General features: G+C 36.5%; 2 protein-coding genes across 3 annotated transcripts; one reads left to right on the plus strand and one right to left on the minus strand.

The window, feature by feature from the left end:
• Nucleotides 1-578: 578 nt before the first annotated feature.
• On the plus strand, nucleotides 579-6,416 carry hlfb (HLF transcription factor, PAR bZIP family member b). Of its 2 annotated transcripts, none has more exons than XM_067430068.1 (4): nucleotides 579-849; nucleotides 1,268-1,603; nucleotides 2,929-3,143; nucleotides 4,226-6,416. In XM_067430068.1, exons 1-4 carry the CDS (start codon nucleotides 744-746, stop codon nucleotides 4,442-4,444), a joined length of 876 nt encoding a protein of 291 aa, XP_067286169.1. In that variant the 5' UTR covers nucleotides 579-743; the 3' UTR covers nucleotides 4,445-6,416. The 2 variants fall into 2 exon arrangements, with proteins under 2 accessions (XP_067286169.1, XP_067286170.1); XM_067430069.1 differs by having other exon boundaries at nucleotides 4,229-6,416.
• A 3,861-nt stretch (nucleotides 6,417-10,277) lies between these two features.
• Nucleotides 10,278-12,680, minus strand: si:ch73-256g18.2 (small integral membrane protein 36). The gene is made up of 2 exons (XM_067430414.1): nucleotides 12,116-12,680; nucleotides 10,278-10,738 (listed from the first exon to the last, which is right to left on the minus strand). Exon 1 carries the CDS (start codon nucleotides 12,540-12,542, stop codon nucleotides 12,234-12,236), a length of 309 nt encoding a protein of 102 aa, XP_067286515.1. The 5' UTR covers nucleotides 12,543-12,680; the 3' UTR covers nucleotides 10,278-10,738; nucleotides 12,116-12,233.
• Between the last annotated feature and the right edge of the window lie 418 nt (nucleotides 12,681-13,098).

Raw genomic sequence — 13,098 nt, forward strand, 5'->3', positions numbered from 1 at the left:
GTATGTGTTTTACATTTCGTTGTGTTGTGCACTCCCGGGCCACCGTAGTTGACCTCAAAAAAAAGTTATTCATTTGTGAATCTGGCGTCACTAGTTTTGAATCCAAACAGCTCATAGAAATATTGCTGAAATATTATCAAGGGACAATGATTCGCAGTTGGCCTCCATTGTCAGACAATGATTTAGTTTACTGGGGCACACACACAGCTGGTCACTGGGGCACCCGTTTCAGTGGGGGTCATGCCCCAGTAAAAAGGGTCTAGTGATGTCGTAACTTTGACCCTAAAATACTAAAATAATAATAATAATTAAAAAAAAGTAATATAAGCAATCTTTTTTATTTTTTTATTTTTTTATTTAATTTATTTAAGCCTTGGTTATAAATTTACATGTATTTGTTATCTATTTAGTAGACATTTTATCATAAGATAAATTATTTAAAAAATATATATCATAAGAGGATATGGCAACACAGTCTCTAACCTGCTATGGCTAGCAAGTGGAGCGAACGTGTGGCCCCGCCTCTGATTGTTTGACGTCACATGCCTCAGTCTTGACACATGGTGATGATCATCACATTTCCACACACACACACACACTCACGCACTTCAAGACACCTATGCCGGTGCTGTAGAGCAGGGTCTTTCACTTGTCGTTCTTAGACAAATGGTCGCTTGGTATATTTAGCTTTTCATTTCAGTTACATTTTTCACAAATACTTTTTGCACGGAATAAGAGAGATTATGTCCAGACCTCTCACAATGAATCCAGCTTTCCTACCTCCGCAAACTAACGGCGTTTTGAAGGCTCTCCTGGAAAAACCTCTGAAACTACCTGTGCAAGATGAAGGTGATCAAAGCTTTCTCTTTGAAACATTGAAGCATATTAAGAATAATCATTTTATTGATATTACTTTTGTCGGATTCCTGCTGTGATCTCTAGAATAAATAGCTATTAAAGATTTATTTTACTTTTAGTGTCTCTCTCATTAATGACTAAACTTAACTTTGAGAGGCATCACATAGCTAATATTAGTTGTTATGAATAATAATAATAAAATCCCTTTTGTAAAGTGAATAGAAAAGAAAACTGAAAACTTGTGAAACCAAGATAGTTAAATTAATGGAAACAGATTATTTTTATTATTATTATTCTTTTTAGAAGAACGCTCACTCAAAATTATAACTTTAAAAATGATTAATAAAGCACTTTCAAATCCATTTGAGCTATTCTATACATATGTTTACTAATAGTAATATTATTACAGGCTACGGAAAGGAGAGAGAGAAGGTGAAAAAGCTAGAAGAAGAGAGAAACACTCCACAGTCGGCTTTCTTAGGGCCAACGCTTTGGGACAAAACATTGTCTTATGATGGAGACAGCTTTCAGTTGGAGTATATGGACCTTGAGGAGTTCCTCTCTGAAAATGGCATCCCCTCCAGTCCCGCACAACATGAACAAAGCCTTCACCATCATCAGCAGCAGCAGCCGGCTTCAATGCCACAGGCCCCCCTCTCAGTCATGGACCTCAGCAGCCGGGCCATCACCTCCATCCACACGAGCATGGCTTCTCAGAACTGCCTTCACAGCCCGGGCAGACCAGGTACCCACAACAGCTTCTGTGTCCCACAATGTCACTTTAGACCCAGCAGTTTCACTCTATAGTTTAAAAATAACCATTTAAAATGATGTTAAGCTGGGTCGGATGTCACTAAACATGACAGTGTGTGGGTGGTTAATGACAGTATGCATTTTCGGTTTAGAGTGTCAGCTTTTGGAATATAGCTTTCCTCCTTATGATTGCTCTCTTTCTATTTATTGCCATAATCCTTTATTTTAAAATTCAAAGAACAAAGTTATTTATAAGCTTATAATTATATGATAAAATATAGATAACATCATAAATAGTATCCTTCGTACACACTGTGCTTTTCTAGTGACAGGCAAGACTGTATGAAGTTGTATTTTGAAAAACAAAGCCCATGAAAAATTCAAAAGGGCTTTGTGGAAAATTAGCAATGTCGAGCAGTGTTTTTTTTATGTTTTTTTTTCTTTCTTATACATGGACAAATATGTTCATCTGTGAATGGAAATTTCAGACTAGCCTATGTCATTTTCCACTGACTACAATTTGCAAACCGACGACTCTTTTCCTAGTCTGAGCTTTTGGTGTGCAACATCTAAAATTATGGAAAACTTCATGTAGCTATGTGTAATTTTGGAATTGCAGATTTAGTATCAGGAAAACCACTGATCTCTTGTTCAATTTGGTCTTTAAAAAATGTTTGAAAATTAATTTGATCAATTAATGGAACCCTAACATTGAATATCAATGGTGAATGATTGTCAATTTGGTAAAAATAAATAAATATTTAATTGATTATAGCAACTAAACTAAACAAAAAAACTAAAATTATTAATTGCAAGTTTAATTGTATTTGCCTTTTTGCTTAATTTGATTATTAATTACGATGAAATTTGTGTTGAAACTCTGAAAACATATAAAAGTTAATTAAAGTAAAAAAAGACCATACAATTTGCAAACTTATGAATCCTTTCATAGTCTGAAAAAACATCTAAACAGTTATATGAAAAACTTTAACTAATATTATTATTCAAAAAATCTGTTAAAATGGACACAGGATGAAAATATGAAATGCTTCCAGAAATTAAAGAGTTTTATTCTGCCACTAAAAAAAACAGGTCAGTGCTAATTCAAACATTTAACATGTTTTATTTTTGACCAAAAAAACTATGTACACACGAAAAAAGATTTTGGTGCCAGTGCTAGAGTTTTTGATTTGTTCTTGTGGTGCACCACCTAGTGGAATTAAATCTTCATGACAGCCTTTCCACCATGTGTTATAATAATACATTACACTTTTGCCATTGAGTCAACAACAAATCATTTTTTCCACCCTCTTATAGTGTTGCCTCCATCACGTAACACTCCAAGTCCTGTAGACCCTGAGACCATTCAGATACCAGTGAGCTACGAGCCCGATCCGGCAGACCTCGCTCTGTCCAGCGTCCCGGGCCAGGAGGTTTTCGACCCACGGAAATGCAAGTTCTCAGAAGAGGAGCTGAAGCCTCAGCCTATGATCAAGAAAGCACGCAAAATCTTCATTCCTGATGATATGAAGGTAACTTGGGTCAAGTTATTCAGCCTCCAAAAGTGTATGTTTTGGTCTCCCTTTGTCATTAACCAGCTGGGCAACAGGCTCTTGCTAAGAAGCTTATGTACGTTCATTCATCCATCGGTGGACTGGCCCACGTGATCCTCCTTTTTTCCTGGTATCGTTCCAGTTCTGCTGGGTTTGGGATTAAAGGATTTGCCTTTTTTTAATTTGTTCAAATAAAAGTGAATCCCTCCACAGCTTTGCAGAGTTAAATTGCTCAAAGCTGATTGCACGGAAGCAAATGCGTGAGAAAACGTACTGTCACAACGGTTGGTTTTCGCTCGTGCGTGCTCTGTTAATCATAAATAAGTATGGTATAATTTGTCATAATTATCTGTTTTTATCAGTCTGAATTTACTGATAATATACAGTATATACATACAAATATTTTCTTAAATATATTCATGTATGTGTGTGTATTCAAGTATACATATTAATTATATACAGCACACTTTTATTTTGAATTTGGAGAATTATAATTGTGATAAATCGATTTGACAGCACCATTTTTTAATGGAACCTGACAAAAAAACTTTTTAAAAAATGCATGTGGTTTTTGCTGAGTAATATAATTAATAAATCAGGCTTTTATTGCTCATATTATATGATATAGCAGAAAAAAACTCAAATTAATTCACAGGCCACACTTTGGTCCAGTTGCTGATATTAAGATGAAAAATAAGATGAATTCCTGTTTTTTAATGTAAATCAATGAGATTTCATAACAGTATAGCAGGCATAAAATATATGCAAATATCAGCTGTCACTTTATATCTCCCAAAAATGTGAGTAAGATACTATTTAAATGCTTATATTTATGATCAAAGCGCTGTGGTTTTTATTGTTGGGGCGAAACAGAAAAAGCAAAAAAAGCCTGAAGTATCATATTTAAGTGTGATCATGTTTATATCTTAGAGGCCTTATATCAAAAATGATACAACAGGGTTACTGTATAACCATAAGCATTAAGTAATCCGAGTAATATTGACGTAATGTAACTAGGCGCTCCTGTGTCTTCCCCACCCTTTTTGTCTGCATAATTTGAGCAGGATGACAAATACTGGGCACGGCGCAGAAAGAACAACATGGCCGCCAAGAGGTCACGGGACGCTCGGCGCCTAAAAGAAAATCAGATTGCCATCCGGGCTGGTTTCCTGGAGAAAGAGAACTCGGCTCTCCGTCAGGAAGTTGCCGACATACGGAAAGAGCTGGGGCGGTGCAAAAATATCTTAACCAAGTATGAAGCTCGACATGGCCCCCTGTGAGACTCCACGGAGGTGGAAGTCCTCCCATAACCGCGGCCTTCTGATCCGAAGGACAATATTCTTGGGTTAAGGTCCTCTCGGCCTGTTTTCCAGCCAGCCCTCACCTCGGTCTGTTCTTGGCACCTTAGAAGGCGTTTCGTCGTGTGGTTATTTTATACATCTAGTAGAGATTTCTCACTCTCTTTCTCAATGTGTTACCGCAAACACAAGCCATCATTGTTTGCCAACCATGTTACTTATGATTTTAGTGTGTTGTAGCATTTGTCCACAGACGTTTGCCTTGATTTGTCATAAAATTAGCAGTCAAATCTGAGCTAGCGGATCTTCTGCTGCTCCTACGGACTCACATGCTGTGTATGAGAGAGGAGGTACATGTGCTAAGCTGCTTCAGGCGTTTTAGGTTTCGTGTTTGTAAAGACATTATTCTCACAGACAGAACAGAATGTAGCAAGATTTGAAAGTTTGAAACAACTTCGTATGACCATAATTACTAAATATATGTATAGCCTATCCTTATTAGAACAGATAATCAAGTCGCTTACTGTATATTCTGAAGCGTAATGAAATAGGGAATGTCTGTGCCACATAGAGTGTGATTAAAATTTGCTGTGGCTTTTTTATGAACCAGTAGTTGTTCAGTTCAGTGTATGTGGTGAGTTGACATTCAGTTCAGTGAATATGAAAGATAAACTGGTGTTTAGGTTGATAACGGGCCCTTTTGATGCGTTTCCAGTTGTCATCACTGCAAATCTAGTAATTTTTTAAATATTTAAAAGTAGTTTTTTTTTTTAAACACACTTATTATGCTAAACTTTGTTATATATTGCTTTGGCAGATTCCAAATGTGGCATCTTGCTCTCTGCTGACTGCTGTTATCAATATCTCTCTCTTTTTTCCTCTTTTGGAAAGTCATGGAAAGGCTATTAGAGCAAATGCAAAAACTATAGACATTTACCTGACTATGACGACTTCCGCTTCTGAGAACACTGGAAATGTGAAAAGGGTTCATTTAGTTCAAAAGTCCACACTCGATATATATATTTGATTCGCTTTTATAGATCCAAACGTGTGCGAAGCTAATTTTGTTTAGGTGGAACTGCCTGTAGCAATAATGTCATCAGACTCAGCACAGAGCGTCATTTATTCTGCATAGCATGCTTTGAGTACAATCTGTGATGAAAGGAAAGCACACTGTACAAGATCTCAATTCCTTTATTGCTAACACAAAAGGGCAATCTGGTAGGCATATATAAAGTATATTAAAACGGATATGTTGCCTTTTGTTGGTGAGTTGTGAAATGAATGTAGATGTACGGTGTATTTTATTTCTATAACTCTTTACTATAGACCAAATGATATGAAATACAATAATATTGTCATATTGAAATTAAATGTTTTTACAAAGTTATTCTTGGTTTTGTACAGTATTTTCATATGAATTTCTGAATATAACCTATGTCATTTGATGTATACTGTATATTTATATATGCATCAAACTATATGAAAAAGTTCTACAGGTAACTAACTGTATGGGCATTAATATAATACATTTAGTACTATGAACTTTACATGTGATCAGTTTCTTTACCTTTTTGTCTGTTCTTATACAAGCATTTTACTATCATGTGCATCAATATCGAAATTTTTTTCATGTTTTCTTTTGTTGTTAAATTATATTGTCAGTACCTCTCATGTAATGGTTGTGATGTACAATCATGAAATATGATATTACTGTGTTTGCCAAACTTGGTAAAAGAACATTATTCTTGGCCACATAGAATGTTGTCAAGTATTGTGTATTTCAACAAGCAAAATGTCTTTTATATTAAATTACAGCATGTTTAAATTTTAACATTCTTTCTTCAGATGTTTATTTGACTCAAATATTTTAAATATGTTGTCTGTTGTGTTCCTTTTTGGTTCCTTTTTCTTGTTAATGAAAATAAAAAGCTTTTAAAAAGCTGATATTTGATGATGTTGCGTTTAATAAGTGAACTATAAATATGTTATATTATAAATATTTGAAGTCTTTCTTTAAACACATTGGCACAAGGATCTTATAAGGTGTTAATAATGGCAAATTACTAATACCCTAGTATGCACTAACGTGCCACTAGAGGGCAATGCCTATCCAAAAATGCATGTTTGATGTGTGTCTAAACCATAGACTGTAAAAAATAGTCTAAACCCTATAACAGATGTTGTTAAAGGGTTAGTTCACCCAAAAATTTAAATGACCCCATAATTTACTCACCCTCAAGTCATCCTGGGTGTATATCACATTCTTCTTTCAGACAAATAAAAGTTGAGTTATATTAAAAAAGTCCTGGCTAATTCAAGCTTTATAATGGCAGGGACTGTTGGTCTGTTTTTGAAGTCCATAAAAATGCATCTGCCCGTCAAATAACGTGCTCCACACGGCTCTGGGAGGTTAAAGGCCTTCTGAAGGAAATCGTTGCATCTGTGTAAGAAAAATATATATATTTAAAACGTTTTAATGAAAGTTCCGGCCGATCTCCTTCCATATTCAGTTCATGGAAAAAGTGTTGAAAGTGCTTCCATGTCGCATACGCATCTTGAACTCCGAGAAGGCACTTTCAACACTTTTCCACGAAAGGCGAACTTTAATTTAATTAATAAGTTAATAAGTTTTAATATGGTTTTTTTTTTTTTTACACAAATGCAATGATTTGCTTCAGAAACCCTTTATTAACCCCCCAGAGCCACGTGGAGCATGTTTTGACGAACAGATGGACAGATCCATTTTTATGGACTTCATAAACAGAGCAACAATTACTGCCATTATAAAGCTTGGATTAGACAACCTTTTTAACATAACTCTGATTGTATACGTCTGAAAGAAAAATGTTATATACACCTAGGATAACTTGAGGGTGAGTAAATCATGGTCTTATTGGGTAAACTATCTCTTTTAATGCTCCGTCATTAGTGTTACAAAATATTCTTATTCCTCTTTTATACACATCATTATTATCATCAGTGTCATCATCACCAACAGATATCAACATTGTAGATATATATTTGAAACGCATTATTTGATACTTCCCTGCACCATCAAGGCATTGACTCCACTAGTCCTTTAAGTTGCGAGGCAGGGCCTCTGTGGTTCGGACTTGTTTGTTCAGCACATCCCACAGATGCTCGACTGGATTGAGATCTGGGGGATTTGGAGGTCAAGTCAACACCTCAAACTCGTCGTTGTGCTTCTTAAACCATTCCTGAACCATTTTGCTTTGTGGCAGGGCGCATTATGCTTCTGAAAGAGCCCACAGCCACCAGGGAATACCGTTTCCATTAAAGGGTGTACATGGTCTGCTACAATGCTTATGTGGTACATGTCAAAGTAACATCCACATGGATGGCAGGACCCAAGGTTTCCCAGCAGAACATTACCCAAAGCATCACATTGCCTCTGCTGGCTTGCCTTTTTCCAATAGTGCATCCTGGTGCCATGTTCACCAGGTAAGCAACGCACACGTACCCTGCCATCCACATAATATAAAAGAAAACGTGATGGATCAGACCAGGCCACCTTCTTCCATTGCTCCGTGGTCCACTTCTGATGCTCATGTATCCACTGTTGGCATTTTTTGCAGTGGACAGGGGTCAGCATTGGCACCCTGACTGGTCCGCGGCTATGTACCCCCATACACAACAAACTGTGATGCACTGTGTATTCTGACACTTTTCTTTCAGAACCAGCATTAACTTCTTGAGCAATCTGAGCTAAAGTAGCTTATCTGTTTGATCGGACCACATGGGCCAGCCTTCACTCCCCACACATCAATGATCAATTAACAACCATTAACATCCACCAACATGTTCAGTGATGAAGAGATAATCAATGTTATTCACTTCACCTGTCATAATTTTATGCCTGATCGGTATATACAGTTAGACCAAGGTTTATTCAGACACCTTCAAGATTTTCTCACATTACTATATATTTCTCACAGTTTATTCGCTATAGTTTGGAAAAGCGTGATAAAATATGACAAGTTTAACTGTCAGAACATCTCAAACATCTTGAACAACCCCACACATAGTTGTATACAGTTGGACAGTTGTAACACCTAAATACATTTTTATAATCATCATATCATATTGATAATGTCAGATAACATTAACAGAATGGTATATAATGGATTACAATCAACCAATCAGCTGTCAGCTGTTAAATTTAAGTACACCGTTTGATAATACCAATTTAGGTCAAATTAACCAATAAACAAGCAATGGTTAATTTTGTTCAGTCTGTGGTTTAAAAGGTTGAATTAAAAATGAGAGAAAAAACATGGTCAGATTTAATTGTCCGAATTATTTTGATACTAAGTTTTTATCAATATGTACTGGTAGCCCACTGAATGAAGGATTTTTGCGCATAATATGTCAAAGTTTACTTTATTTTGCTATCCTCACTTACAAAAATGAACTATAGTGTCCTGCACCCACTAGTAAAAAATTATATCTGCTGTCTGAATAGTTTTTGGCTTGACTGTATACTGTGTCTGTATATATATATATAATTATGATAATAAACAATGTATATGAGATGAAGTAGGCCATACAGAAATATAGATATTAATTCCTTTCCAGAAAATATATTGCTAAGCAGTACATCCCTTTGACATGCATGCAAGCAGGCAGTCAACCCCCCCCCCCCCCCTCCCTCTCTCCCTCTCTCTCGCTTTCAACTTTTGCATGATGTAAAAAGAGCTTCCAGCATGACGATTACTACAGTCCTGCAATGACATGTGTTTAGAGCAGACCTCCGGTACGTGCTGCTTCTGGGTGTGGCCTAAACGTCCTCTTACTCGAGACAAACACAGATGACTTCCTGTGGGATTATGTGGCATTTATCAAATAGACTAGGAGTTATATAAAGCCATTTGTAAATGCAGAGGGAGCAGATTGGGATCTAACATTAATCCCAGCCTGCATTCAGCCTGGTTGCAATCCATCTGAAAGAAAGGACAGGCAACGGGAATTACAAGCCTTACACTGGTCACATCCTCCTCCACGCTCCATACCCTTGCTTACCCTCTCATGGCCAACACAGGATAACTGACCCTGGTCGACTGAGGGCTAGTGTTATGTACTTAAGCCCAATATAAATGAAAATCGACGTGTAGCCCACGGCTATGGTGCACGTCCGACACAGAAATATAAATCAGCCTTTACTCTTACCATGCTGATGCATGACACAAAAAGCACAATTACAAAAAAAAATATATTTGCTTTTATTCACCAATGTACTGTAGAGAATACATGAGTTTTATGAATGTTATATTAGTGAAAATATGAATTAAATCGCTTTTACCACTTGCTTGTCAAACAATTTGGTGAAAAATTTACACAAAAATACTTTAAAATTAATATTTAACTTTTTAAAAGAAAATTAACAATTATTATTATTATTACCATCATAAGTTAACAAGAACAAACAATTAACAACTTATAGAGCATTTATTAATCTACGTTAATGTTAATTTAGCATTAATGCACATAGTTAATGCACTGTCAACCAACATGAACATTAACTAACATTTTTTATTAACTTAGATACAAAATAATAAAGTTACGTAACTAAAATAATGTAACTGAAACGTAAGTAAATGCTTAATAAATAAATCGCTCATTGTTTGTTAATGTTAGTTAACTAATTTTAACAAATGAGGCCGTAATTTTGTGAAGTGGTACCTTTTTATTATTATTATACTTCATTAATAACGTTGCAGCAGCATTTGATTCCTGGGGAATACATATATAACAAAATGTACAGTATATACAGTAAGTTGCTTTGGGGGGGAAATGCATATGCCAAATGCAATGCATAGATGATGATTTATTATTTAACAACTGCATTCAGCAAGGTGGATTCATCAATGTCCATTGAATGATAACTTTTTTATTGTTTTTCCTGTGAAACAATTATTATATTATTGTAAATGTATCCTTTATAATATACCTAAGTTTACACATTTACAAACACGCACACATTCAAACTTCACAACAGACACATTCAAAATGTTTAAGGTATATACTTAGTTTTGTACACTACATGGGCAACATGTACGCTTTTGAAAAAGCTGCATAATCACAAGTCATTTTTATGGCAGACAACATTGTGACTGTACACGTGTCCACACATTAGCCCTGTTTAGGCATGCACGTGTGTCTTCTACTGTCCTCTATCCAGTGTCCAGAGGATAAAATAACTCCATTTCCATGATGAAATTGTCCACAATAAACTAATGAATGCAGATGGATGCTCTGAAACAGAGAAGAAAAGAGACTGTGCTTTATTGACTACGCCACCAGTGGCGAAATGCCGTTGGATGTGTCGTCAGTTTAAAGTCAAAGGGTCGTGTTACGTAATTCTAATGAAGAACGCTGTCTCTTTAAACTGATGTATGGAGATCAGGAGAACGACAGATTGTAAATAAAAAATATATAGTTAAAGAAAGGTCTTATAAGCAATCCTTGCACTTGTTGACCACAGAAAACGTTTGATATTTCAAATATAGTTTTTGGCAGTGTATTTTACAGTGACTATAAACAAAGATATCAGTTAAAAACGAGGAACAGGTTATGAGCAGAAAAATTGATATTATGTTATTGACATGTCAGCAGCAATGAACAGAACAGCCAAGATTGACATATGTGCTTAAGCATCCTTTATATAAAGCAATTAAAAAATGTTAATGGTTTGTTTGGTTGACTTTAATGGGTTCCTTATTCACATTTAGCAACTTTTTTTGATTACACATTAAGACCCCCCCCCCCCCCCCGGATTTTTAAATTGCTATCCTTTTATACAAAATCTAGACTTGTCTACACATTAGTTTAGACATGCTACACCTGTAGGTGTGCTGTAGTTTATTAGTCTGTCCAGCTGATCATGTGATCTGGGACAACAATGCATCTCAAAACAGAGTTTGTTTTTATCTGATTGGCTGTATAAATGATGGCTGCTGCATGCTTTATACCCTACTAGATACATTCAGATTAACACAAATTTATTTGAAGCCATTTGCACACAAAAGAGCAGATAATGTGCACTGAATGGATTAGTTGCATGTATAGTCCTGCTCTTAGTGTTAAATCAAAGTCACAACATAAGTTGTGACATTCGACCAACCAAAGAGGAATGGACACAAAATCTCCTTCGCATTTTACCATTCAGTTGAATTTTGCACAATATCATATTTACATAACCGTCTTATCTGGATAAATTAAAGCCCATAGTGCGTAAAACACTATATCGTCACTGGCCATTTTGGTTTGTATGTTTTTTAGGATGATGATGCAATAGTACAGACACTCGATGTTGCTTAAGTTAATCCCTATGCTACCGAATGTCTTCTTCCTGATAATCGTTATAAATTATGTGGAATTGATTCATGTCACATCATGTCATCCCCTTTGACAATCTGCCTAGAAAAGGAATAAGTATGTGAGTATTGTTTGCAAATAATATTTAGATAGAATTATGTCAAATGTAAAATGTCTTGACTTTTGCATCCTTAATAATGAATCACATAATAAATAATATTCAGAAATTGCACAAATGACATCACCTTCAACAAAAAAAATCAATGAGCATTAAATGGGTCACATTCAGGTCAGTGCGAAGGAATTGTATCTTACCTGTTTCAGTTTAAAGTAGGTTTAAATTGTGGCATTCATAAACTCTTAGAGGATTGAATATGTGTCCAAAAGTGAGGGGACAGACGTGATAAATTCACTCATCAGCAGACTGGATGGGTCAGACTAGCGTGCTCCTCTTCTCGCGCGTGTCAGGGGTCAGAGGTGTGAAGTTGGAGGAAGCCGTGTTGTTCTGCTCATTATAACGCGATGAGGCCGGGGAGTTTTGCATCACAACGAGCCGGATGGGAGACTGTTGCTGGGGGGCGGGGGGCTCGGAAACGTACTCCTTAGAAGGGTCTTTGCCCCGGCAGTCGTACAGGATGCAAGAGATGAGAAAGACCAGAAGCAAGATCACGTAGCTGGCGATGAGGATGATGAGGTTTAGAGTGACTGGATCAATCTCCAGGTAAAACTCCATGAGACCCATGGCGACGCTGCATCCCTGACTCCGCGCTCTGAGAGAAAAGTGGGCACCATGGACTCCCGTCGGGCTCTTCGGCTAAGCGTAGCAGGGATATTCTGACGAGCACCAGCAGGGCCCTGTGCAGAGATCAGAGTGGAGATGTTGCTCTGCCGCTCAAAGACTTTAATCCCTCCCCCTTCTATTCCACCAACCTTGAATTCCAGCAGCCAATGATTAAAAGCTGCTCACTTTAATAGCTTAAGCTGCCATTTTAATTTTGCCAACTGCACATTGCAAGATGGATTTGGCCAAATTATGTGGAAGCGGTGAAAGGGTGGAGTAGAGTTTTTAGCATGTCCCACGTGTCCTTTTGCCAGAAGCACGTCAATGTGGGATTTCACTAAGTATTGTGTAATGAACGACTTTTAGTTATGTCATTATAAATGGACCGTGACATAACACTCAAGCCAAAAAGCAGATTTAGTGTGTGGACTGTGGAATATTTTGGGAAAATGTAATAAGCATTTCCACCACTCATTTTTCTAGATTTTGTTTAATCAAGACATTTGTACATAATATA

The sequence above is a fragment of the Pseudorasbora parva genome, chromosome 21 (genome assembly GCF_024679245.1).
Source record: "Pseudorasbora parva isolate DD20220531a chromosome 21, ASM2467924v1, whole genome shotgun sequence".
Lineage (NCBI taxonomy): Eukaryota > Metazoa > Chordata > Actinopteri > Cypriniformes > Gobionidae > Pseudorasbora > Pseudorasbora parva.

Coding starts and splice junctions, on each gene's coding strand:
- si:ch73-256g18.2 (XM_067430414.1), bottom strand. CDS start 12,542: ATGGGTCTCATGGAGTTTTACCTGGAGATTGATCCAGTCACTCTAAAC.
- hlfb (XM_067430068.1), top strand. CDS start 744: ATGTCCAGACCTCTCACAATGAATCCAGCTTTCCTACCTCCGCAAACT. Junction 1,604..2,928: donor TCACAGCCCGGGCAGACCAG/GTACCCACAACA, acceptor ACCCTCTTATAG/TGTTGCCTCCATCACGTAAC. Junction 3,144..4,225: donor TCATTCCTGATGATATGAAG/GTAACTTGGGTC, acceptor GCATAATTTGAG/CAGGATGACAAATACTGGGC.